The 26,768-nt window shown below is 40.8% G+C and overlaps 4 protein-coding genes across 8 annotated transcripts; 1 reads left to right on the top strand and 3 right to left on the bottom strand.

Annotated features, from left to right (window-relative positions):
* Positions 1 to 418: 418 nt before the first annotated feature.
* LOC115629797 (plasminogen receptor (KT)) lies at positions 419 to 1,777 on the top strand. Its single transcript, XM_030526359.1, has 3 exons — positions 419 to 536; positions 611 to 851; positions 912 to 1,777. Exons 1-3 carry the CDS (start codon positions 453 to 455, stop codon positions 1,043 to 1,045), a joined length of 459 nt encoding a protein of 152 aa, XP_030382219.1. The 5' UTR covers positions 419 to 452; the 3' UTR covers positions 1,046 to 1,777.
* Positions 1,729 to 5,071, bottom strand: LOC115629796 (tyrosine aminotransferase). The gene is made up of 4 exons (XM_030526358.1): positions 4,509 to 5,071; positions 2,641 to 3,155; positions 2,283 to 2,576; positions 1,729 to 2,220 (listed from the first exon to the last, which is right to left on the bottom strand). The coding sequence occupies exons 1-4, from the start codon at positions 4,828 to 4,830 to the stop codon at positions 1,873 to 1,875; spliced, it is 1,479 nt and encodes a 492-aa protein (XP_030382218.1). The 5' UTR covers positions 4,831 to 5,071; the 3' UTR covers positions 1,729 to 1,872.
* Positions 5,072 to 9,546: 4,475 nt separating this feature from the next.
* Positions 9,547 to 23,186, bottom strand: LOC115629838 (thyroid receptor-interacting protein 11). Of its 5 annotated transcripts, none has more exons than XM_030526414.1 (13): positions 22,857 to 23,186; positions 22,628 to 22,781; positions 21,904 to 22,550; positions 21,756 to 21,843; positions 21,559 to 21,701; positions 21,321 to 21,428; positions 16,116 to 20,957; positions 14,712 to 14,807; positions 14,177 to 14,502; positions 13,518 to 13,617; positions 12,652 to 12,969; positions 10,265 to 11,691; positions 9,547 to 10,045 (listed from the first exon to the last, which is right to left on the bottom strand). In XM_030526414.1, exons 1-12 carry the CDS (start codon positions 22,893 to 22,895, stop codon positions 10,297 to 10,299), a joined length of 8,256 nt encoding a protein of 2,751 aa, XP_030382274.1. In that variant the 5' UTR covers positions 22,896 to 23,186; the 3' UTR covers positions 9,547 to 10,045; positions 10,265 to 10,296. The 5 variants fall into 5 exon arrangements, 4 of the variants coding, with proteins under 4 accessions (XP_030382274.1, XP_030382275.1, XP_030382276.1 ...); XM_030526415.1 differs by having other exon boundaries at positions 21,559 to 21,653; XR_003995947.1 differs by lacking the exons at positions 9,547 to 10,045; positions 10,265 to 11,691 and having other exon boundaries at positions 12,840 to 12,969; positions 13,209 to 13,617.
* A 1,198-nt stretch (positions 23,187 to 24,384) lies between these two features.
* LOC115629774 lies at positions 24,385 to 26,142 on the bottom strand. Its single transcript, XM_030526329.1, has 4 exons — positions 25,915 to 26,142; positions 25,372 to 25,423; positions 24,961 to 25,103; positions 24,385 to 24,899 (listed from the first exon to the last, which is right to left on the bottom strand). Exons 1-4 carry the CDS (start codon positions 26,140 to 26,142, stop codon positions 24,447 to 24,449), a joined length of 876 nt encoding a protein of 291 aa, XP_030382189.1. The 3' UTR covers positions 24,385 to 24,446.
* Between the last annotated feature and the right edge of the window lie 626 nt (positions 26,143 to 26,768).

Here is a 26,768-nt window from a genome sequence, read left to right as displayed (position 1 = left end):
CAACATTAGCATTTACTATATATAACATCTTTAAAAACAAGTTTTCTAAGTAGTTTCTTTAAAGATGCAGATACAGATAAAGAAAAGTGGATGTTTAACAAAAACGTAACACATATTTGAAACTATGTATAAGCCTATTATCCAGAGTCAAGTTGTATTGGAAAGTTTAGTTAATACAAATGATTCCAATTAAGACAATATATCCAATATTGGATATTGGAAATACAAATGATTACAATTAGACAATATATCGAATATTGGAAAACCTGCAATTGCAATGATATTTTATGATATTCTTCAGCAACCCTAGCTTACTTCAAGTGCACATAAAACTCTTTAGAAATCATATTTTTTTCAGTGTAGTTGTTATTGTCGCTTGTTGGTGGAGGGTGGTGAGCAGCTATAGATTTGTCAGGCAGTGGCTAAAAAGGCAGACGCACTGCAGCAGCAAAATGGGCGCCACAGCCTCTTGCAGGAAATCCACAGGCTATCCTGATCACGATGATGCAACGTATCGCAAGTGCCAGGAGCTGAAGGTAAGTGTGAAAAAGAAGTTGGCCAGCACAATTGTGACGACCACTCAATCAATGCACCATCAATCATCAATCAGATGGAGCGCTGGATACAGATGCATTACCAAATCAAGCAGCGGGAACAGGCCCTGGCGATTGCCCAGCATCGCGAACTCTTCTACTGGTTAGGCGGTTTCTATTTAAGTGCCCTCTACGGGTGTGCCAGTTACTACCAACGGGTGAAGCGAGTCTCGGCACTGGCCCCACTCGTTCCACTGACATTCATAATGGGCTACTACACGGACTGGGCCTATGGCAGTAAGCTGCATCGCATCCAAGGTGAGTGTGTAGGGGCTTGAGTGAGTCCGATTGCCTCAGTTTTTGTTTGTGACCTTGCAGCCGAGGCCAATATGATAATGGAGCACGAGCAGGAGCTGCTGCATTGGCCTGGAGGGTTGCCAACAGTGGCGGGCATCGATGAGGCGCGCGTTGAGGTCGAAATGGAGAAGAAAATGCATCCGCACCATTTGTAGGTGTAGAGGAACACATCGGCAATGCCTGTTGCAATGCCAGAGACAAGGGTTTGCACAATATATATTAGAGGTTACTGCATGAATGCACCAGCAAGGTATTCATCGGATGCACCCAATCGCATTAATTGATGAGAAATTTTATTATGATTCATCTCTAGATATTTATTCATTTAATTGCACTCACTTGTGAGCATCCATTTACAGAATTAAGATGCGAATATATACATACATGCAGTAGATTGCAACGAATTCGGAACCTCGCAAAGCATTACATAGGGAATCATAACATCGTTAGATATAATGCCAAAGATCATTCATATATGCATTCAATAAATACACAGAAGGAGAGAGCTTTAGCATTGGAGCCTTAGAACAGAACGACCAACAGAATAGATAATCGTGTTCATTCGGTTACTATTCATTAGATTATTCATTTTGTCTATCATTTCAACTTGTTGGACAAAAACTTAATGAATGCATTCCTGCATACCTCTAATGTGCACATGGGCGGCCGCTTTATGATCGCAAAAATCTATTAAGGAAATAAGTATTCCCTAACCTTTTAAGCGCAAATACAAATTTTTTTACTCGCTCTCCTCTCTTGTCTGTGTGTGTGTGTGTTTCGATTTCAGCAATTTTTTGAGACAATACTCCTTATATAAATAAATATAAATTTATATATATACGACATATAGATAATGATTGATATATTGTACTTGTCTTGTACACATAGATATTTATATATACAATACAAAACTAACATTAGCTTAGATCATCTAATAAATGAATTGCTCCACCATACAACCACGTCCAATTTCCTCGACAGTCTAAAAGTTTACAGATCCGTCTAACAACGTTGAGTGCTCAATGAATGCACGAGTGTCCTTCTTGTAGTGAAGTTCACAGAACTCGGCAATCCGGACGCAGGACTCTTCGATCATTTCGGCCGGGACAGTCAGCACAATGCGAATAAAGTTCGGACACTGGAAACAACTGCCGGGAAGACAAAAAACGCTCTGCTCGTTCACCATTTCCTGCACAAAGTGCACATCGTCCTTAAGGGCCGGAAAGTGTTCAATGCTAATACCAATCATCATATACATGGCACCTTTGGGCATTACTGGATTCAGTCCTCGCACTTTCTTTAGCGCTCTGTATGCCATCAGAGCATTGGACTATTGAGAAGGAAATTGCCATGAAGCTGTGGAATCAAAACCTTTAATAAGCGGCAACTTACATGCAACAGTTCGATGACACCGTCGAAGTAACTCTGCGGGGTTTTGACTAAAATGTCTGGCAGAGCGCCCTGCACAATGGTATTCGATCCCAAAATACGGCCACACAAGTTCTTCAAACCGTTCACTGCATCGCCCAGTCGTTGCTTCCGATCGTGGACAATCACCCAACCAGTGCGCCAGCCCGGCACCAGGAAGCGCTTCGTCAGACCCCCGCAGGTGAGAACGGGCACCTCATGTGTTAAGCTACTAATTGCCACATACTCCACATCGGGGAAGACAAAGTGCTCGTAGATCTAAATATTGGAAGAGAAAATGATCAATTTGCTCCATCTAGGGTAGGCTCAGACATTAACCCACCTCGTCCGCTATGATGGGCAGGTAGTGGCGCTCGCATATATCGATCATTCGCTTCAGATGGTCTGCATCGTAGACACTGCCGCATGGATTGCCTGGATTATTGATTAATAACGCCGCCGTATTCTCATCGATAAGGCTCTCCATTTGCTTCAAGTCGGCGCGCCATTCCTGGTCCGGTAATAAATCATAATATCGTATCTCGATGTTCATGCCCTCGGCAAGTGTTTTATAGAGACAAAATCCTGGACGCGGCACCAATACATTCTGGCCCCGGTCGGCCAACGCCAGAATGCACATTTCCAGGGCGGCCGAACAGCCGCTGGTGATGACCACATCATTAGGACTGATCTCCATATCCGGACGCTGGTGTGCACTGTATTTGGCGATGGCCTGGCGTGCAGCATCGTGTCCCATGGATCCGGCATACCCATTGAACTTGGCGCCCTCCACCGCCTTGAGCACTGCCTTCATTGTCTCATCGGACGCCTTCAGGTTGCCAAAAATTGTGGGATCGCCTATGTAAACGACAGAGATGGTACTGATACAATAAATTTCTCAGAATAATCCCGGCACTTCTCTACTCGTATGTATATTATAAAGTGCATTTTTTGTTTTTGTCTGCTTGTTTGTTTTGTATCAGTTAAGATACATGGGCCGATCGGCTAGCTAACTGTTATGATAAACAAGTGACTTGGCATAAATATTACTGGCCCGTGCCTGCGCCCGTACCCTGCGCCCGTACCCGCGCCCGTGCTTCGGCGTCGGCTTCGTGTTGAGGAAACAGGTGAAACTACATTTTATGCAAATTGTTTTAAAAAACGCGCGCGCGACTCGCGCACTGCTACCAAAATCAAAATAACAGCCCACATTTTATATACATGCGTCTATATACATATACTATATATATACACACACACACATATACGCAAATACATATGGCATAAATTAATTAGTTACGAGATTTAAGAAAGAAAAAAAATTGCATATTTAAATGCTACTTCTGTTCAAAACAACAACAAGCCGAGATCGCAACACTATTTTAAACAGTTGCGTATGAAATTAGGTGAAGAACTAGCAAATGGCACTGGCAGCCCATAGTGTTGGCCAGTCAGACAGACAGACAGTCAGATTTCGGCAAAATAATAATTTTCAATTTGCCCCAAACAGGTATTCAAATATGTTTTGTGGCTGTTCATCGCTGAAAACTATAAAAACTATCGATTTCTGAGCAATTTAAATGGGCACGCAAGATATACATATATTTTTTTAAAAGAAATGTTACTTCTTTTTTCTAAATCAAGTATAAATCTGCATACAAGTTGTGGAAGTTGTATTTGGTTTCTAAGTTTTGATTATTTTCAAAGTGAAATTGAAGCACGAAAAACTTCTTAAAGCTCTATTTAATAATACCCTCAGGTTAAGCGAAAAGACGCTATATCTATATTTCATTTTAAATATGTGTGTGTGAGTGTTTGTGTGTGTGTTTCTTGGCCATCGACGTCAGCATCAATATCAGGCCTTTCGCATTGTTCATGCATTTCTGCGCCGGCGCAACGGCGCCAATCGCTGAACGTGCGCTCTGATTGGCCAGCGTTAGTGGGTGTGAGTGTTTTGGATTTTTAGGGGACAATGCCATACACACACGTGCATATATATACAAGTATAACACAATTATTGGCTATGTGTGCCGATATCGAAAACAATATGAAACAAGTTTTATTCACGACAATGCTTCAGAATATGGTTCGTCTCAAAGAAGCTACTTATTGAGGGAATTTTAGGGTGCACAGAATTTCTCTTGCTCCCTCACTGTCTTTGTCACCATTTGCGAGCTTTTCTAATTTATTTGTAATGCGTGCTCAACTCACCAATGGACAACGGTATCATGGGCTTCTCGGGATTGGGCTTCATCTTCAGTGACTCCACAATGCCGCGTATCATGTTGTGTGTGTGGCGCGCCAGAAACGATGACTGCACCTGCCACCCAGTACGCTTTCCAGTTGGCACCTCCATGGCAGCCAGAGCCGCGTCCACCAGATCCACATTCACATGATGGTGGACTGTGGGTGGAGGCGTGGCCGGAGATGTGGCATTGGAGCTGCTTCTGCTCCCACTGCTTCCACTGCTGCTGCTGTTGTTGTTGCTGCTACTTTGAAATTTGAAGCCCTCGTTGGCAACAGTGATGGGCATTATCACCAGACAACGATCAAATAAGTACGAAATTCAAAACAACGAATTCACCCAACAAAAAAACGCAATATATATATTTATATAAATATATCAGTTCAACGATCTATTTCCACTATTCTTTCTGATCGCACTTCAAATAAATGTAAAATTTGTATCCTGTTTATCGTTCCAAACCAGCATTAGATCTATTTGTTGTTGCACTAGGAATGTCTTCGACTTTAGATCTTCAACTCTTTCAAGATGATGTGCGTTTTCTGTGCTAAGCAAAACTGATCTACTTCACAAATCTTGTTGTGCTTTTATCGGCACCGGCGGCGTTGTCGCTTGTCTTCCATATATTTGCCAGGCAACACCAACACAAATGCAAATTAATCTATATACGCGAATTCATATCTGTATGTATATACATATGTATTCGTATACGTATATAAGCACGCTCGCACACTCTCACAATCACAATGGGCGCAACCTGCGCCTGCCTCGGCTCCCAACGTCAGTTAAAAACCGAACTCACTACAATAACACGATCGGATCGCATCGGTTCAGGCCGGCCTCTGATTTGAATACTTGCCAATAGAAAATATATTCATAACCAGATTTCGATTTGATATTATTTTTAAGTCACAACAACACCAGCAACAGTGGCTCATTTAAATGCTAGACACTAACCACAGGCTGTCGACTTTCGGATCAAACGAAAAACAGATATTCAAAGAAAAAAAAACACCAACACCACCCTTAGGATGAAATATTCGTCCATCCAATGGTTCTAGGAACCATAACCTTCAACCACCAGTGCAAATGCATTTATTAGTTTCCCCAAAAAAATATGAATACGGAGTTGGTGTTTGTTAAACGCAGAAAAGAGTTTAAGGAAACAGATAACTTAAATATGTAAGTATGTTCCCAAATAAAGGGTACTTAGAAACTTAGAAACAGCTCTATGAAGCAAATCAATTGTGTTTATTTTATGAAAGACATTATTTTCGATTATTAAACAGCAGCTTATACGATTAATCAAATATGTATAGTATACCTATAATATTATAATAATTTTGATTGCGGGCAATATGTTTAGTTAAAGAATATTGGAATTATAGATCGACACAGTCATAAGCCATAGAATTTTAATTTTAAATATGTTCATTTTAGAATATTTACTATATTTGTGAATTACAGATAAGTTGACACGGACATAACTTCTGGGGTGTTTAAGAACTACTTGTAAACAATGCCATAACATATAACATAGCTTTAATACTACTCCACCGTTCTCAATTGGAAAAGCTGCCAAACGGATTAATCTAAGCTGAATGATATTCTTTTACTTATTATTAAACATTTGAAATGCAATTATATATGGTGCAATTGTTTATGTATACTAGTATATATGTTTCAAGGAAAAATGCGGCTGAATATATGGAAAAGTATTTGTATTGTTTTTGCGTGAAATGTTCAGCGATATCCTGAGCTTTCTAACAAGTATATTATATACACGTATATTCAAAAAAGTTAATGCTTTGCATTTGGACAGCAACTTTTTCGAAAGTACCTGCCTTAAGAATTCTACTGTTCACTATTAGGATCTTAATTGATTATATTAAATATGATGCCTTCAAACCATTCCTACACTTCATTAGTAAGCCAACAAATTTGGAATTTTCTTGAATCGGATCAACAGTTCAAGAACTCCATAAGGTTGCACCATCTGTGGCGTATCATTTATAGCATCTGGCATAAGATTTGCATTCGTACGATTAAATCAGTTCATAATGGATATACGTTAAATAGCAATTTATTAATCAATTGAAATTGCTAAACAGATCGGGTTAAATAATGCAAAACTATAACTCGGTTCTTGACTATTACATACACACCTGCTGTTGGGTCCAATCGATCCACTGCGTCATAGTCGGGCGGAATAAAACGCGTGACAACAACAGCAACTACGATAACAATAACAACATCAACACGAGTCATTCGTTTGGCTGCCATAAAATGCATAGTCTATGGATTATATGGGCGATGTAAACAAAGATCATAACCTCATAACCTCTGTCTGTGCCTTTTTCAAAATTTGTCGCGATTTTTAAATGCATTTTTGGCAAAAAGCCAAACAATAACATTGACATTAAAATTGTTTTTTTAAAAATTCATGCTTGATTGATCAGCAAAATATTTAATAATACATAATTGTATAGACTTTTATATATGTATAGTACATAAGTATGTATGGAATTTTGGAAAAATGTCGGTTTTCTTGCAAAACGGTTTTTAGCTTTTCTCCCAGTTATGCAATTTAGTGAATTTTTCGCTGGCGTCTTATAATTGCGCAGTTTTTGTTTCACAAAAAAGTAAGCCAATAGCTGCTTAAAATATCAGACTAACGCTGTTTGTTGTCGTATTTATAAATGCTCGTATTTATTTATATTCAACATGTTTGTATTAAATCCCTAAAATCATACGGAATCGTTTATTTATCTTTTGATAACCCTATAATTTGTGGAAAGTCTTTAGGCAGTCTTTCTACGAAAGCCAGCGCGTGCTGATCACAAGTCTTAAAACATCATTTGCTATATTGGTTTCAATCTATTGTGCAATAATTAACATCAAAATTGCTTAGTGAACGACAAATCCATATAGTAGTCTAAAGTTGTGTTCAAATTCTAAAATCTAATCTGTTTTTTTTTTTTTCAAGCATTTCATTACATTTGAGATGCCATTACTTATTGCAGTTGGTGCCTGAGGATGCTTGACTGAAGTTTAAGAAATGCTTGAATCGTTCGAAACGAAATCGAACTAGTCGTATGTCTCTTCCGTTTGGCTTCGATGTGAATCGAAAAACCGGAAAACATTCGGCATCAGCATAAGCCTTTTATAGCTTTTTGCCACTGGTATTTTCCTCGGAGCTCGGAATTATTTAACAGTTGCAACATATTTCTGTGTCATCGAAATATAGAATTCAAATATAGCAAAAAAATGTACAAATATTCAACTGAGTTCTTTTGTAGCTTACCTTTTTTTTTCTGTGATTCGCTATAAATATTCTCTTAAGCATCTGTGGCGTCGAGAAATTTTTATATAACCCTAGATGCATAGTTTGTATAAAACCTACCATTATTTCCAATTGAATTTGGGCTTGAACAATCATTTATTTACAAGTATAAGTATTGTTACGAACTCTTTCTAACTACTAAAACTTCTTCAGACTATCTTTGAATATAATGCGAAATATTTGAAATATGGCGAAGTTGTATGCTTAAGTTAAAGAGGGAGAATGTACCTAGAATCTAATGTGGCTCAAATTTTATTGTTCAGATATACGAATTCTTCCAAAGTATTTTCTGCTTGTCTTAAAGGCTACTTAGAGAATCTGGGTTACCTAATTTTTATTTGTCGAAGCCAAAAGGAGAGTTGAATAGTAATACCATTGAGGTATCGTGTTGATCCATAAATCAGAAGAGGTGATGGATAACGATTATATCTGAAGGAGTGTGTTAAATATTTACTTATACTATATACTATATACTTATATTTAAACACTGGCCCTAATCCCTTCATTGTGGAATATGCCATTTGAAATGAGAAAGAGAGATAGAGAGAAGGAAATGATTTTCAACTGTTCAGATATACACACTATACATATATAATTTCATTTAAATCGACTACATATTTAATATAATTTTTATTTTAGATGCTAGCTATTAATAATGATGGAGTTTTATTTCGTATTTTAATTTTGGTAAACAATGCCCAGTTATTGCACAAGACATAATGATTACAAACAAGTGAAGTAGGAATCATATACTCTATAAAGAACATTTTCCATTCTGAATTATAATAAAAACATTTTTCAAAAAGTTGTCCACCACTTCTGTATCCTCGATTGGGAAAAAGTATGAAAATTTGTTGTTTCTTACGATTTTTCCACTAGCTGGACAAGTTAGGACATCGTCAACAAGCAAATGTATTTCAAGAACCACCCCAGATACACATTTCATTGACGTAGATGCATTCTTGTTTATTTTCCACATTAGTCATATGGCAACAGCTAGTTTGTTTTTGTTTTTTTTTTTTAAATTGTAGTTACAAGTTGTAAACAAAAATATTGTGCTGGCCTTGCCATTGCACCATGGAATCGAATCTTGATCGGGCAATCGAACGAGCCTCCTCTTGTTTTGCATGAAGTTAGTAACAGTGGTGTTGTTGTTGTGGTTGTTTTTGTTGTTGTTGCCACGGCTATTGCTGCTGGAACAGGTTTGTTGTTTGTGGTTACAACGAATACAAATTTATTTTTGCAAAATTGCAAATAAAAGCCCCAATAAAAATGTAAAAAATAAATAATATTATGAAAGTTGTGCAGCTCCTCCCCCTCCCCCTCCTCCTTTATTAACATAATATTGTTGTTGTTGTTGTCATTGTTCTTGTTGCATTTTTTTGTATCCATGTGTTGTAAAGAAGATTCCAATACCCGAGCCCAAATAAGTAAATAAAACATATGCCAATTAGTCAAGTTTAGAAATCCTTGCATCACTTTATTGAAAATGTTCTTGTTTTTAGAAAAAAAAATTATGATGGACATTTGATATTTATTGTGCGTATCTGTATCTGTATGTACATATGTATATTTAATTGCTAGTTAATCGCTTAAATATTCTCTGGCATTAGCTCAAATTTCATTTCCCGACTAGCCTTCAAAATAATATGCGTACTGTGTCTAGCAAAGTATAAAATTTCCACACCGAGTGCGCGTGTTTTTTATTTATGAGAAAAACAAGCACATTCATAAATTTAAATTGAACAAAAATATGGATCATACATCGATCGGTCGATAATTGGTAACGACTAGGCCATAAAATAGAAGGCGACCACAGCAATTGTACCAAAAAAAAAAAGTAACATATACTTGTAAATCGATAATTATTTAAAGAGTCCTATTCACTACCAACAGGGATTATACAACTGTTTTATGTAAGGCTTGAATAGAGAATTTATATCAATGCGCCTTTTGCTACATAACATAATAATACAATTCGAAATAGAATTAATGGAGCCCGTTGGGAGCCACAGATGCGTCTACGAGAAACTTTACAGCTTAGGGATATGTTTTAGTTAAACTTAAAGCTACTGCTATACAAAAAAGTGTGTATTGATGGTACTCCTTCGGCTATTTCCGCTTGAACATGTTGCTGAGGCGACGTTTGGGTGGGGAATTCTGAAAAAATTAATTTAAAAAAGGTAATTAATTAACAAGGAATATAGGTGAATAGACAACTTGTCGAAGATATTGCTAATTTCCTGCGCAATTCTCGTCGAGTTGATAAAAACAGATTACTGCTTCAAAAGAGCTGTAAAAAAGGGGCAGGGGTGCTTCGATGAAAACGTGTTAGTAGTTTATTCGTAGTTGTTAGTAAGTAATTCTCTAATATCTCACGTAATCGTAATTCCTGTTGTGAACAGAACACCTTATTTATCGCCACCATAGTAATAGCTTATGAGTACCAGCAGCGATCCAATGGTTGCCGTTGTGATCACACTCAAAGGACCGCCCAGTCCCAATCCGATCGCCATCATCCCTAGAATTAGGCGTGCTGTGACACTCATGCGACGCCATATGCCCCACAGATCGGCGACCGTAATAATACAGTTTTGAGTGGCCCGCTGGCAACTCGTTGAAAGTTGGGGCACTGTCATCACATTGATTTGGGGCAATCGATAGCTATGTACGTTGCCCTGCGAGTAAATTGTGCATGAGGCCGAGGATGCGTTACTATTATTCGACGGCTGCACATTTATGGGAGTGTGGACGGACAATTGATGCGTGTGGTCATCAGATTCCTGCTCTTCTTGTTCTGTCTCATTTCGTCCGATTCCATCACTAAAATTTAGTGGCTGTAAGGCGAATGGAGCCGTCGACACTGTTTCCCGGCACAGCTGCTCGAAGTCATTAACGGCCGCATTCCCGCCATCATCAATACTATCAAATGCAACGGTGACTTGGCTATTGATCCAATCGTTAATATGATCCTTTTCAAATTGCTGCAGTTGGGGGCGAATGCGGGGGGAGACATTAAACGTCATCTCCAACTGATGATGATGATGCTGGGGTGCCATCACCATGGTAGCACCCAATTTCAAGTTCTTCTTGTTGTTGCGATTGAGCAAACTATAGTCATTGTTATTAGTCTGCCTCAACGTATAAGTGGCGTGCCCCGAATCTTCCTCGTCCCCCTCCAACTCGACCCTCTGCTCACCACCACCACCACCACCATCATCATGTCCATCTCCATCTCCATCACTACCCACTAGCTGTCTGCCCTGATCGAAACATGCATAGCGCTGCTGACGCGTTTTATTCTTGATTTTGGCTTGTCGATTCTGCTGCTGCTCCGCCTTTGCTGCTTTCGAGGGATGGCCTGTCGGGGGTCTGCTTCGAGCAAAGATGTTGCCATGCAAGCAAAGTGAGACTCGCGCCCCCCGCCTCCGTACTCGAGCACCACCCAGCGACGATCGGCGTGCAGTGCCAACAGCACTACTGCTGCCAGAACTGCTAGTTGGAGCCACCAACAGTCGCAATCGTCGTGCATCGACCGGAAACTCATTGGCCGGCAAATGCGGGGTACTCTGATTTGCCGCTCCACTCACTGTGGGCACATATTTCACATCCACCTGGTTCTCAGTCACATCACTGTTGCATATCAGACCCTGCTGATCGTTGGAGTGACTCTTCCTCGGCGTTGATGTGCAGAACGCGGCCGCTGCCCTTCCCTGTATATTTCGTCGCTGCACATGCGCCAGCAAATTTTGCCGGAGACGCCTCGATTGTTGCTTTTGTGCTTTCCTTGGCTGGACTGCTGAGAGCTAAACAAAAACGAGTGGTGGGGGGGATGGATGTTAGCAGCGTGGAACAGAAACAATAATGACCACGATAACGAAGACAAAGACGAACACACGAACAGCAAAATACATTAGACTCGCCCAACTACGACATAACTCTCATTAGAACACATATAAAAGGCTATTCAGACCAAGACAAATTAATAAGGTAACAACAGTCTCAGGTGGTGGTTTCTCCGCTTTATAAAAATTCCGTTTACCTATAAAAACATTAATCGATGCATACATAACCATTTGTCCGCCCATCTGTCTGTATGAACATCAAGAACTTTTGCACCATAATACCTACAAGCACCAAAATTAAAATACCGGCTGATCTTACTAATCTGTATCGCTAATTTACTCTCATTTATACAAGTTGGGTTAAAATCAAATTTTGTGTTTGTAATGCCTCTACAAAATCTAGAAGTTTATCATGACTCATAAATATTTTTAGCGCATACTGGTATAATAGTAAGCCTCGGTATAAAAATTAGAAATGCCGACGAACGCGAATAACGTTTGCAAGATCTTTGCGAAAGGGCATCTACGTCCAGAGCCATAGAAACGGAATAGGAATGGGATTTGCGGCTTTGGCAAACGCGCGAAAGAAACACCAACACGAGGCGATGGACATCCTTTGTACATACGTGGAAAGGTGGAGGACAGTGGGTACTCAATCAAGCACGTAACCGAAGCCATAAAAAGCGAAGGACGTAATGGGAAAGATGTGACGTCAGAAAGTTTAAAAAGCACTACAATTCAATGGCGCAGCAACGCAAGCCGGAAACGCTAGTTTTATATAAAAATATTTAACTCGATTCGATTTAATCTTAGCTAGGAACGGGTCATTTCAATATTTGTTTTACCAACCAACATCTGAGACAGTTTCTACAACTATTATATGGTATTACTACAACATGACTCATCACATTCGCCACTTACCTCATCACGAGTGTGATTGCTCGGCAGACAGTGGCCACCTCCTCCCCCATTGCTGCTGCTGCTACCCATGCTGAAGCGAGATGTGAAGAGCTTAAAACGTGCCGGCGTCTTGGAATTGCCACCGCCATCACACATCTCACGCAAAATTTCCCGCGGTGGCTCCGTGCTACCGCCGAAGGATAAACGGCCGCCGTTTTTGCTCGGAGTCGGCGGACCTGGGCGTTTATAGTGCGTACCCATCGATTTTTTGCGTGCTGCACAACCTCCAGTAGTGCTAAGCAAAGCGCTCATGCTATCGTCAAGACTGTGTGGACCATCCTGTGAATATAATTTAAAAAATAAAAAACAACCATTATGGGTTAATCGAGACCGGTCGTGTTCATTGGAGCCTCCCCAAAGTTAGTGAACGGCACTGGACACAACAACATCAACAACAACAACAACAAAACGAAAGGACACATGAAGTAAGAAACGAATAGCAACTAAAAGCACACGAAACAAATGCAAAACCCTAAACCAAAGCATTTAAATCGAAGACCTATAAACCATGATCTCACGTTAATTCCTAATTTGAGTTTCTGGAAATGCATGTCTTTGCATGCATTTCACGTCAGTGTTGGTAAATAAGTGAAACAGTGTTGTCAGCATCCAGTACAGTTAGATCACTATTTGTGTCGATTGTGCCACAATCGTGTCAGATTTGTGTGCAGCGCAGAGCGCTCCCGTTTCCCTTGCGACTTCAACGCCAAAGAGAGCTGAGATTGTTGTATGGGCCCATTAAGTAATGATGCGGCAGAAGAGCTTTTGTTGTTGTTGATATTTGGAATTTTGTTGCTAGCCGGACACTTGACAGCATCGGGGCTTACTTTGAGATCGTCGTCTGGAGCGACCAAATCATACTGCGCTGCATAGGTACTCTTCAAATGCGGCGGCTGCAGTGAGTTCCGATAGTGCAGTTCCTCGGTACTAAAGGCAGATCAAAGAGACAACAAAAGAAATTCCACATTAATATTCATATCAAAATATGTATTATCTACTATATATACATATGTATATAAAAATGTAAGTATGTATGTATGTAATATATGTATGATTTTGATCAAAAATTCGTGGCGATTGTTGAAAGCGATCAACCATCGTTTTCTGGCTTATTTCTGCTCATTTTCATTTGTTTGACAGTCACTTTTTATTCTGTTTGTCAGTGTTTCATTCTATCTATGTACATATGTATGTATATTGTGTATGGCTTTACTTATAAAATGGGGTAGAATTCGTGAGCAAAACTGACTGTTTCTCATTATAAAGAAAGTTTGGACGAGCCCAAACGCATTTTTTGATAAATATTATATTTAACATTATATTAACTCTTTTCCAGAAGAAAGCGTTAAGCAGCCTAGTTATAGATCTGGTTCCACAGGAAGCGATGTTATAGATATTAAACTATATGGCTATGAGCGGATCCCCCTTTGCTCGAGTAGCCTCATACATTTATATTTTATACTTATCTATTAATTTGTACACTTACGTTATTTCGGGCACACGTCCCATTTTAAGATCCGTCAGGTAGGTGTTGTTGAATACTTCACCCTCCTCATCCTCCATTGCTAGATTCGTGCCCAAATTGACCGCCGCAGGGCCGGAAGATGTCGGTAATGCGCTGGGCCGTTTAAAGGGTATATCAGCACTCTGATGCTCCAATTGAAACTGCAACTGCTGCTGCTCCTGCTGTTGTTGCATGTGGCGCAGCTTGGTGCTGAGTATTGCATGTTGCTTCTGGTGCTCCAATATCTTGTCGTTGAGACGTACAATCTGGTTGGAAAGCTTGCGTACATGCTCCTCATATTTGGCATTCTAAAAATACATTCCGTGAGATTGTGGGTTAACAATTTCATGTTGATAATAGTTTTAGATTTTATGGAAAAACACATTGTAAAATAATAAGGGCTCCAGTGGATTTATTAATAACAGATTAGGTTCTGGAGATCGAAATGGAAAATGGTACATGGTTCCCTACATTGATTTAGAGCATTCGGATTAATATATTTGATCGTAGATCTTACCTGTGCTTTTACTGCCTCTAGTTCCGCGTTATTAGTGGTCGCCTCACGTTCCTGCTTTTGCTTCATTCGCGTGATCTCCTCATTGTACAGTGCCTTCTAAAGTTTTGGGTCAAATTTGTGGAAGGATGAGACATAAACACAGACATGAGCGAGCATGCAACCAAATGGTTAAGTGGCTTAGTTTAAAATGAGAGATGAAATAGAGCGTTCCAGAAAGAGATATACAGAAAGATTGTAAAAAAAGAGAGCGAGAAACGCAGAAAAAAACAACAAAATATACACATTTATATTACAAACGATTTTTATTTACACAAACAAATAAATTTTGTTTCAATATTAAAGACACTAAAGTATTCAATAACACAAAAACGAAAAAAAATAAACATTTCAAAAACAATTGATTTTTGATTTAGAATAATTCATAGGAATGTATAGGTTTGTTTTAAAATTCGGGGGGATGGCGTGGGCGGAAGTCAATTTCTATTTCATTGCGATATAGTATCAAATGTAAGATTCCTAAAAAGGCGGCCTGCATGCCCCCAATAAACAGCATCTGGCCAATGTTGATGCGCCGGCCGTGAGATTCAGTTGCCGGTGGCGGTATTTCTTCGGGACGCGCCCTAGGTTCCTCAGCATAAGCATCAGAATTATTTGATTCACGGAAATCTGTCATAGTGGCTACGGTTTTTCTTGCAGTGCTCTCTATAACTACGCCACACGCGTCCGGGGAAACCGATACCCCCGTTTGGGTCTTGAATTTTAGACAATTTCGTTTGAGTTTGACCAGAGAGTGAGAGAGAGGGGAGAGACAGTTTGTTAGTAAATGTAGAAAGGAGTCAAGAAAGTGTAAAGCAAACAACGAAATAGAGGATGAGAGCGTAGCAGCAGGAAGAGAAGAAAACAAAGAAAAAACTTTAAACATGATAAGAAATAAACGTATCCGTCGGCAAGCCGATGCTTAATAATAAATAGTACGTACTCTTTGGAGATTATATAAAAACTAAAGAATTGAAAAGTTGATATTCATCTTACTATATAAATTCGATTGTAATTTTTATGTTCTCACCACACATCTTTCGCAACAGTTGAATGATGACACATAAATACCGATCTGTGCCTTTAAATTTAAAAATAGGTTTAAGTTCAGAAAGTATAGTCAGCAAACAAATGGGTGTGGATAATAAAAGAGAACAAGTCTGGCAGAAGGCTTAGGAATGGAACGCAAAAGACATAAATATCGGGACAAACACACTACTACACACATATAGTATTTATAACAAACGGACGACGACGAGTTCCCATTTTCCCCAGTAATTTATTCAGCCACAACCGACATTGTTAATAAGTATGTATAAGCATGCACCTAAAACGTAATCAGTTTTAGAAGTAAATCGACAAACATACCATTTTGTTCTTCATTTTCTCAAGTTTCCCTTCCAATTCAAGGCGCTGATCCTTCAAACGTTGATCGGCACGGGCTAGCTCTTCCTTCGCTTCACGATACTTGGCCTGCAATACCTGACAGTCGAGCTCGAGCTTCTGGATCTTGGCATCGTTCACCTCCTTATTGGCCATCTGCTGGCACAGTTTATCATGCGTGCTACGCAACGTGGCCAACTCCAGACTGTACTCTTGGAGTTCCTTTTGGAGGTTCACCATTTCGCTGGCGTGTGTGAGAGTGCGTTGCTTTTCCTCCTCGCGCTCTCGTTTAAACTCTTCGAGGAGCAAGTCTTTTTGTTGCATATCCTGAAAGTTCATTTCAGCAACCGTTTGCTCCAGCAGGTTTTGAACTTGCCGCAATTCCTCCTCCTTGTGCAACATTTCACCCTGCAGTGCCTGGTATTTGACCCTCTCAGTCTTCAGTTCTTTCTCCAGTGCATCGATTTGGACGCGTTGCAGCTTAATATTGTCGTTTAGCGTCAACAGCTGGACGGACTGCTCCGCCTGCGCGGCCGCATTCGACTCCTGCAGTGACTGCAGCTGCGCGTCCAACTGCTGCCGCTCACCGCTTAGCTTCAAATAATTCTGGGTTTGCGCATCCAACTCCGCTTTGGACCGCAGCAGCTCCTGCTGCACATCACACAGATCGTTCTGTGTTTGCTGGAACTCTTTCTGCAGCTGATCAAACTTCTGAGTATGCTCCGTCTCGCGCCGTTTGTACTGAGCAATTTCAGAGTTAAGTCCGCCGATGTCGTGGTTTAGAGACACTTTGGTATCATCTGCATCGTTCAGCTGGTGCTCAAGGGTGCGTACGATTTTCTCCTGACGATCGCGCAACTGCTCCAGCTTAGTGATGCGTTCGTGTGCAACATTTTTGTCCAGTTGCGCCTCCTTGCACAATTTCTCTGCCGTGATGACGTTCTGCTCAAGTATACCAATCTTTCCGAGCAACGCCATCTCAGTGTTCGAGCTTTTCTGTATTTGATCGTCAAGAATTTCCTTTTCGCGAATTAGATTCGCCAGCTTCTCCTCTATGCTTGCCTTCTGTGCAGTAAACTCACGTTCATTTTTATCAAATTGAGCCTGTAGCTCAACAATTTTGAGATTCAGGCTCTCTGCATTCTTCGTAACCAAATCGAGCTCTGTACGAAGCATTTGCACCTCTTGCTCTGACTTATTCGCAGTCTCACGTAATGTGGCCGCCTCACTATTGGATGTAAGCAGACGATTTTCAAGATTTTGGACCTGGTTCTGAAGTTCAGTCCGTACTTGAACGAGCTCGACTTTCAGTTTTTCTTGCTCTTGTTGTGCCGCTTCCCGCTGGCGCTCTAATTGCCCCTCAAGGTCCTTAGTCGTCTGATGCATCTCATATGATTGAGTTTGTAGTTCACTTATTTCGTTTTGTGCCTGGCTCTTGGCCTCACTCATACTCTGCAATTGGTTCAAAGCATCGTTGTGAGCGGCCTGCAGGTCCTCATGCTGTTTGATAAGCTTCCGCTTGCTCTCGAGTTCCTCTTCGAGCTCCATGCGCTGCATTTCAAACGACAAACTCAGGTCCTCCATTAATTGGGCCTTACGATCGAATGTAAGTTGAAGCACATCCAGGTTACCCTGTACACGCTGCAGTTCATCCTGTGTCTCGTTGAGAATTTTGGTTTGCAACTCATAGAGACGCGTCGCCTCCATGTCCTCGCCTACCTTCTCCTCCAGCTGGAGAGCCACGGCTTTGCAACGATCCTGTTCTTGCTCTACGCGCTCTAATAGCTGCGCCTCTTGGCTCTGCAGCTGTGCAACTTGAGACTCCAGGCTTGCTATCTCTACTTGGTATTGTGCGAGTTCTGCTCCCATGCGCAGCTGCTTCGCCTCCGACTCCTGGAGAGCTTGCTGCGACTCTCCCAGGACCGCTTCCAATTTAGCAGCGTCCTTTACGAGCTTCTCGTTGACATCCTCGAGGTTTTTAACTGTCTCGTCTAGGTGCACATTATGATTACTGAGCCGAGACACCTGGGCCGTCAACTCACTTCTCAATTGCTCTTCAAGCTCCTTCGAGCTAACCGATTGTTGACTCAATTTCTTCTGTAGATCTTCTTGGTTTTCCATTAGCTGCTTGATCTGCAAGTTGGCTTCTGTGTAGCGAGCATGCATACGATTGAAGCTTTGCAGAAATTTATCAAGTTTGTAGCGCAGCTGTTCTGTATTGTTGGAGAAGTCGACACCTTGGGAAGCACTATTGTCCAAGTCTATGTTATTGTTTTCTTCGAAGCTTGTCAATTTAGCCAGCACATCAGCGGTAGCATCGCCCTGGCTATCCAGTTGGTCCATTTTTTGGGCCAATTTTTGCAACAACTCGGCCGAGGTTGCGCACTCAGCCTTCAACTTCGCTTCTACTTGACTCAACCGCTCCATCGTCTCACTGGCCGTACGCATGCTGGCCGTCACTTCGGCATCTTTCAGGGCCAATGCCATTTGAAGTTTTTCAGCAGTTTTCTCAAGCGATGAGATAAGCAGTTCACGCTGATCGTGCTCGTGACGAACGCGAGCATTGTGATGACGATTTTCGGTAATAATTATGGCATTCTGTTTGCTTAACTCATTGATCTGAGATTGCAGCTCTGCAATCTGGGCTGTTGAACGTTTCAAATCGGCAGCATGGCGAGCCTCTAAAGCATTCCGCTTCTCCTGCTCTCCGCGCTTCTCCTCAGTCAAGCTGCTGATGAGCATCGTCTTCTGGGTGAGCACCGCATCCAGCATGATTTCGGCATCGTTTAGACGACGCATTTGTGCATCGAAATGCTCAGAGAAACGGGAACTATTATCGCCATCAGAACGTCCATGACATGATGCTTGTGCTGGAGATCTCGGCCTTACCCCGCCCCGCGCCAGACTGTTCACTGTTCCATAGAAACGATCAATGTGCAACATGAATAGATTGTTAATCTCCGTAGCCTCAGAACTGAACTTCTTGGCCTGCTCTCTGACTAGCTCCAACTCAGCGGTGAGCCTGGAGTTGCATTCGGATATATGCTTAAGTTCTTGCTGTTTTTGGTCGTGATCGCGCTCTCTATCTAGTAATGTTTCCTTCAGTGTGTTCTCACGAGTTTTAAGATCAGCCTTGATCTTCTGAATGAATTCATTATGGCGCTGACGCGACGCTTCGAGCCGCTCCTCGACGACGTTTTTAGCATCCTGTGCAGCAATCACGTCCATCTCCAGCTTCTGCACCTGTTGCTCATGACTATGTTCAATACTCTGTTGATAGTCCAACGCAGCTTGCAAGCGCTTCTCGAGCTGTTCAATCACCGAAATTTGGGATGCATTGTTGTTCTTAAGTAAGTCGACCTGCTCCCTCAGGGAATGTTTTGCCTTAACACACGTATCCACCTTTGCTATTACGTCATCCCAATTCGAGCCATTAACCAACTTTGCCATTGTTTCTATGCGTTGGTTGTGACTGTAAAGTTGGCTTTTGCAACTCTGATATTTGTTACGAACATGCCTTAGGACACCGCGATCCTTCTCCAGCAGCGCTTCCAGCTCGGAGATGCGTAACTCCTTCTGCTCTAATTTTACGCGAGATGCCTCCATTTCAATGGTGCGTTCGGTCATCAGAGAATTGATACGCGATTCAAGTTCAATGTTTTTGGTGCGCAGCTCGAGAATTTCACGGCCTAGCTCAGCCATTTCATGCTCCTTCTCATCCAGGTTCTGACGCATTTGCGCCAGATGATTATCTGTTTGCGATGAACACTGACGCAATTCCTCATGTTTCAACAACAGCTTCTCATGCTTCTCCTTGAGTACAGCAAGATCGTGACGCTGTTGCTCCTGTTGAGCACTTAGGAGACGGATCTCACCATCGTGTTCAACCTTGCTTGCTGTCAATTTGGTCTGTAACTCGGTCACACGTTCCTGCAATTGATGTTCTTTCTTGTTGGCCATTTCCAGCTGTTGCTCCATGCGAGTCTGATGATGACTCTGAGCCAAGGCTTGCTCCTTCGACAGTTGCTCCCGTTGCTGTAGCTCAAGAGTGAGAGCCTTGACCTTTTCCCGCAAGACCTCATTGTTTTGATTTATTTGCTGGAGCCCTTCATCTTGTTGCTTGATTCTCTGCTCCAATTCAAATTTACAACGCTCCAAATTTGTGTTGTTCTGAAGAACCAGTGCAAGCTCCTTTTGGACAGCATTTATGTTTTTGGTCATGAGCTCTACATGATCAACCAGTTGACTATTGCGTTCGGATAGACCCTCAGACTGATCCTGCAGTTCTTTGACTAAATATTGTTCCTTCTGATAACTAGCACTCAACAATTTTAAGTAGCGTACGATATGATTTAATTGCGAGTCTTCCTTCTCCAAGTTGTGCCCCCATTCAAGCATGTCGTCGCACTCGATTTCAAGATGAAATACTTGCGCCTGCTCGCGAATTAATGCACAGAGTTCCTCACCCATGCGTTGCTTGGAATGCAGAAGACTTTTAATCTCCTCGCGCAATTGATTGTTCTCATGCTCCTTTTCGCGAAGCTGCTTGTCAATCACTGAACTCCCTAGATTCTCTGGCGTGGTGTTCATGCTTCCCTGCGACAACGAAGCATCGAGCAAATCAGATGAGGCGTTCAAAACTTCACGTTTGCTGTGCATGGCATCACGCATCTCCTGCAGGCATTGCTCCAAGTCGAGCTTATCGCTCTCGAGGCCAGCAATTTCTTTCTCCTTCTTGGCCACGGCTTCTGCCAGCTCTTCGGAGCGCACCTCCAGCTCGCGTATTCGATCCATGCACACGCGCATCTGTTTATCAGACATTTTCAGCTAAGAGAACCGAAATATACAAATTAACAAAATTATTGATTTTGATTAAATATAACTTTAAAAAGCACGACAAATAGCCACTCGCAAAAATTGAAAACAATTGCAAGATTAATTTTAGAGATTTGTTAGAGACTTTTCAAACAAAATTTCGTCTTTTCCCTGCCTATCTGTCTGAAAATTTGACACACATAATTGTCAAAGCCTACTCGATTAAAAAAAAAAAAAAAAACAGATTTTATGAAGGCTTACAAACAAACGATAAAATTATATCAATTCTCAAAACATAGCCTCTGTTAAGATTCCACTATTTTTCTATCCATATTGTTGTAGTTATTTTTAACTCACTAAAGATTTGCGACATACCTTGTTCTCCAGGCCCGAATTCTCCAAAATAGCATCCTCCAATTTGTCTTGGATTTTGGCAATGATATCATCCTTAGTGTCGATCTCCTTACGCATACGATTCTTAAGCTACCAGGTAGAATATTAGAAATTATATGCATGTAGGTATTAGGTAGGTATTTATTAGTTGAAGGTCGTATGCGTGAGTTTGCCTATCTACCTGCTACTGAAATGGTATAGCCATAAAATCGAAACTTACATGTTCCAAATCATTGGGCACGTAGTTGCGAACCGCTTCGGATTCATTGCCATCATCATCCATGTTGTTCAAGTGTTTCTGTTTGTTTTCGTTCTCTGTGGTAATTGGAGAAGTGGGGGCACTTTTATGATTGTCTTTATGAACTACACATGTGTAAGGTTTTAGTATGAAATAGGGGAGTTTTATTATTACTTTACCTAACTGGAGAGCTGCTATTAAACTGCTGTTATCCTTCATTTGCTCCAGTAACATTGTCTTCTCATACCGTTCTGTTTCCAGTTGAGCCTAGAACATGTTATTTATGCATATGTAGTTAGTGGTTATGTTTCGAGCTTCGTAACTTACCTTTAGCCCGGTAACTTCTCGATGGCAAATTTCCAAAAGCTCTGTTTTGGGGGTCAATGGCGGTTCCGCGGACCGCGTATGTACAAAAGCGCGTGTGTCTACAGGCGTTACAAATTCCTCTCCAGGGCTTTCAGCACCAAAGTAGCTAGTTGCTGCTGATGTATCACTAATATCGCTTACGTTTGCGCACTCATCCGAGCCGGCGCTAGTTCTACAGGCACGAGGAGTCATAGGACTAGTCGAAATGGCAGGACTGTGAGTTGGTGAAGTATTGGGCTTGTTTCTGAAGAACCTGCGCAATGGCCGAGCATGTGGAGTGCTGCTTATGGTGTTTGTGCTGCCCTCCAAAACACTAGCAGCCGCAGATACAGAAATACTGCTGCGCCGAAAGAGGCACGCTACATTGGCAATGACTTGACGAAGACGATCCCGTGTTAGAGGCACCTCAGGAAGCTGCACAGTCTGCTCGAAGAAACCCTTAATGCATTGCTGGATTTGGTTCGGTAGCTTTTTGCAAATACTATGGAAGTACTCATTCGGACACCTCACGCATGCGTAGTGCATGAGAAGTGTATAGACATACAGGTAGTCGCTGGTCATCACATTACCGCGGTTGTCGTAATGTGGCGTAAAGTCAGGATAAATGTCTGTAGACATATATATTAATAGCAAAAATGTTAAGCCGTATAAGGACACTAAAACATTGTCGAAATTGTTTACTCACTTCGCAGAAACGTTTGCAAATTACATCCATTGTGCGCTTGTGGCGGGCCATGAGCGGCTAGTTGAGTATTCTGCACATAGACGGCAAAGAAGCCTTCAAGGTCCGTCTGTTCGATGGACATATAATTCTTCTCTATAAAGCTGCATTCGCTGACCTGCAATTAGTACCACAGACAAGCAGTTATTAGATGCAGGTACATGCATATGTATGTATGCATACGGACACTTACCCATTGCAGTAACACTTTCTTCCAGCTACGCAAATCCATTTTCACAAAGAAATAATCAAAAAAAAACTTAAATACGCGCGCGCGCCGTGCGCGTCTTGCAGCTGCCGGCTCCGCTAGGCTGATTTAACAGTTATACTACCGGCGATGCAAACAATAAAACGTAATAGCTTACAATTGCCTGTAACGGTGCTTTTCACGTTTTGTTTCACACTTATTTTAATATTTTACCATGTGCGAACTTTATTAATAATTAAGTACATTTATCGCACAACAAAATTCAATACAAAATTTCTCACTTTTACATATAAATGTAGACTGGCGACGCCTTTTAACAAATAATAATTACTACAGAAAATACATCTACAACTAGAGATTTTGACAAACAAAAATCGTCTGACACGAAATTAAAGTGACGCTCCGACGAAACAAACAACCCGGAAATACGAGCGCGTCGTTTATTTTAAATGGCTTTGGTAGTCGTGCTGCCAACTCGTGAAATCCTTAAAAGTCGTAGTGCATTTCGATTACAATCGATTTCCAACACTAATCGGCGTAGCTGCGATTTTAAATTTCATCTCTTGCCTGCCAGCCGTTTAATATCGTAAACAACCGCCTAAATAAGAACATCAACAACAAATAAATGACAACAACAAGTAGGTACATCAAGTATGTTTTTGTGTATTACACTGACGAACGGAATCAATAAACAAATTGTTTTTGCGGAAATTCCTCAAATAGATACAGTAGCGAATTATCGGCATGTGGTCTGACTGCCGCACATGTAAACCATTAAAATTTATTAACGTCAATAATAAATAGACTCCCTCCGTCTTGGTATGTACATATGTATGTATGTATTTGCATACAAACAATGCTTGTGTTGTAAATCGAAAAGATAAACCCAAACCGCAAATGGTGTGGAGTCGGGGGCATTGGCAATGGGCACGCTATTTATTACATTCCATTTCCCAAATCTACACAACCTATGCGTGTCAGAGGGCACGCACGGCTGTTTACATATGTATGTACATATGGATGTATTTACATACATACGTAGATATTAATGAACAATAGAAAAACGTGCAAATATAAGAAATACTTAAGAAAGAAAAACTGAAACCGCTCTTATTGAGCATAATAAATAGTAAAATGTTGCAGTAAAATATGAACTTGTAACGCTATTTTGTTAAACAGCAATGTAGTATACAAGAAGAGCACTTACAAGTATAAAGATTAGTAATGCTTACTGATGCTGTTTAGGATTAGGGCTAATTAACATTCCAGTTTGAGATTTAGTTTAATATTTCATCTGGACAGTCTCTACAACAATTTCAAATTTAGTTCAATTGTGCACAATAAATTTGCTAGACGATTAATATGTTTACATACATACATACATACATATGTATATAGTACATATGTATGTACATACATATTGTTTGTATGCACGGGTAGATATTTTAAATCGATTTTATTGCGATCGTTTCCTTCTGTTGATGGGCATTTATTTATAAATCGAATTTCCTGTTTATATTTTTTATAATACATTTATTTACCCTTATCTACTTGTGTGTGAAGGCACTGCCTCTGTCACGGTGCGGAGTTCATGCGCACCACTTGGGGCATGGGCAGCGTGTCCAGACGCTGGAGACGTTTGCGCTTCTCGCTGAGCTCCAGGGCGGAAGCATCTCCATCTGCAGTTTGTGTTGTCGTCGTCGTTGTGGAGTCGACACTATCCCGATGCTGCTCCATAAGCTTGACATGGGCAATGGTTTGACCAAAAAGCTTTTGTCTAATGCTTGGACGCTTCCCATGGCTCCTATGGACTGTGACAACAGAGGCATCAGCGGCAGGCTGTTGTCTCGACCTGTGACGCCGCGGCTTCTTGCGATGCTCCCGACCAGGCATCAGTTCATTCACATACTGCAATGTGGTAGCAGCACTCCCACTTGGCTGTGGGTCCTCAGACTTTTGCTTCAAGCGTGAGTGCTTCTCCTCCAGTTCATTCTTGTTTTTTAGCGCCACCTCTTCAATGTGACGCTCCTGTGAAGGAGAGGCAGAAAATTAAGGGCTAGAGCTAATGAGGATGCTGGTTCTAACTTACAAAGAGAGCACGTTTGTGTTTATCACGCTTTGCCAGGATAACCACCCAAGCTCCGTACGAGATCATTATGCCGGCAGGCACCAGCATACCTGCTAATGCGGCGGTTTTCCGAATCCATGCATGGTAGATGGCCACAAAGATAACTGTAGTGAAATTTATTGTAATATGAATAATTGTAGTATTTATAATTATAACTGAAATTCCTTAAATTTTATCTGGATTGCTTGCTATACGTAACTCTAAGGAAGAAATACATACAAATATTAATTGATATTTTGGGGAACTCTATATTGTCTAATCAAATTAATTTGAATACAATATAAAGTTGTTTTTATAATTTTGGTTTTGGCATAGTAGGGAGCCCTCTAACTCTACTGGACATTGTTCGTACGTTCTGTTAACAATACTTACCCAAAAAGGCTAAGATGACGGCTACCAGACGGCCATTAGCTTTGCGTTCCTCCTTTAAAAAATACATAAATATATAGATATACATATGTATATGGAGGATGTTTAGTGTTAGGAGGGCGCAAATTTTCCAATTCATAAAATAACATGAATGCGTTTCTGTAAGTGTGTGTGTGTAGCAGCCGCCCATAAAAACTTTGTTTATAAACTTTTCTTCCGTTCGAGATCATGAATATATAAATATATATACTATATATACTAAACCGCGCACATACGATGGCGTCGTATGGAATACATTGATACTATTGCCATGGCCCACGGCTGTCCGGTGTCCACGGCAACAACTTACAAAGAATTGGTCCATTGGCATTTCAATGACGGCATCATAGTGAGCATGAAAGTTTTTCTTCTTTTTTCCTTTTTTAAATCAAGGTAATACTTATTTAGGTGGAGGAATCTGTCAATCACACACACTTGCATACTGAAACATTTTGGTGGGGCTTTGTGCAGCATGAGAAATACTGTTGGAGTGTTTAAAATACATACGCGAGACTGCTTATCAAGTATTTCCTTGAGATTCTCCTGTATAATCTCCTCGTCGGACATGGATGTTAAGCTCTTTCTGGCCACCAAAGCTGCCAAAGTGTCCGGTGATTTTGGTTCTGGCTTTGCCTTTGTTTTTGTTGTTATGCGTTCGGGATTTGTGACCGTTATTTGTGGATTGTTTATAGGTTTTGTTAAGATTCTTGGAGTGGACACAGCATTGGTGGCCATTGCTTTTAAAATTCTTGAATTTCGAGTGGTGTGAAATAAAAAGAAAAATATATATACACTATTTTAATAACACCACACAGTTCACTATAAAACATACACGAGAATACGCGAAAATCTAGCAAGCAAAAAAATTAGCAATCGCATTCGGGTGAAACGCAAAATTAGCAATGAAATTCGGCCAATGATCATCGATTGAATGAAAAACGAAGCGTTCCGCTCATCAGAAAAAGCAGCGACGATGATTCGTCTCTCTGTGGCTGTTGTTGTTTTTACCGCTGCCACGGCATTTGTTTACTTTTGTCAAGTCTTAAGTAGCAGATTTAACAATAATAATGCGTTCAGTATGAGCATTTTTGTTTATTTACATTCCAGTAAATAATTTTCAGCTTGTGTAATTGCCACAGATATGTGCAGTGGTTAAGCTGTATCGCTAACAGCAGTGCAAGCACCTGTAAATGTAATTATGAAATAATTTATTTTTGATATGGATATTTTGGGGTGCTGTCCACATTTTGAATTTATACCAACGTGCATGCAAATATTTATCGGTACTATCGATATGGCTAATATATTTACTGGCGTGTTGAATAATCGTTTTGCGGCAGCATCGTATATCGATTGGCACT

Source organism: Scaptodrosophila lebanonensis, unplaced genomic scaffold, assembly GCF_003285725.1.
Source record: "Scaptodrosophila lebanonensis strain 11010-0011.00,11010-0021.00 unplaced genomic scaffold, SlebRS2 tig00000165-arrow-arrow-pilon, whole genome shotgun sequence".
NCBI lineage: Eukaryota > Metazoa > Arthropoda > Insecta > Diptera > Drosophilidae > Scaptodrosophila > Scaptodrosophila lebanonensis.
The sequence above is the reverse complement of the archived record's forward strand: the minus strand, read 5'-3'. Positions and strand labels throughout refer to the sequence as shown.

Bases quoted from the DNA above. Each gene is read 5' to 3' on its own strand.
- LOC115629797 (XM_030526359.1), top strand. From the start codon at position 453: ATGGGCGCCACAGCCTCTTGCAGGAAATCCACAGGCTATCCTGATCAC. The intron at 537-610 runs GTAAGTGTGAAA...ATCATCAATCAG, and splicing joins GCAAGTGCCAGGAGCTGAAG to ATGGAGCGCTGGATACAGAT. The intron at 852-911 runs GTGAGTGTGTAG...GTGACCTTGCAG, and splicing joins TAAGCTGCATCGCATCCAAG to CCGAGGCCAATATGATAATG.
- LOC115629796 (XM_030526358.1), bottom strand. From the start codon at position 4,830: ATGCCCATCACTGTTGCCAACGAGGGCTTCAAATTTCAAAGTAGCAGC. The intron at 2,577-2,640 runs GTGGGTTAATGT...TCCAATATTTAG, and splicing joins TGCCCATCATAGCGGACGAG to ATCTACGAGCACTTTGTCTT. The intron at 2,221-2,282 runs GTAAGTTGCCGC...CCTTCTCAATAG, and splicing joins GTGTCATCGAACTGTTGCAT to TCCAATGCTCTGATGGCATA.
- LOC115629838 (XM_030526414.1), bottom strand. From the start codon at position 22,895: ATGGATTTGCGTAGCTGGAAGAAAGTGTTACTGCAATGG. The intron at 21,844-21,903 runs GTAAGTTACGAA...AACATGTTCTAG, and splicing joins GAGAAGTTACCGGGCTAAAG to GCTCAACTGGAAACAGAACG. The intron at 21,429-21,558 runs GTAAGTTTCGAT...TCTACCTGGTAG, and splicing joins TGCCCAATGATTTGGAACAT to CTTAAGAATCGTATGCGTAA.
- LOC115629774 (XM_030526329.1), bottom strand. From the start codon at position 26,142: ATGGCCACCAATGCTGTGTCCACTCCAAGAATCTTAACAAAACCTATA. The intron at 25,104-25,371 runs GTAAGTATTGTT...ATTTCACTACAG, and splicing joins CGTCATCTTAGCCTTTTTGG to TTATCTTTGTGGCCATCTAC. The intron at 24,900-24,960 runs GTAAGTTAGAAC...TCTCCTTCACAG, and splicing joins AACACAAACGTGCTCTCTTT to GAGCGTCACATTGAAGAGGT.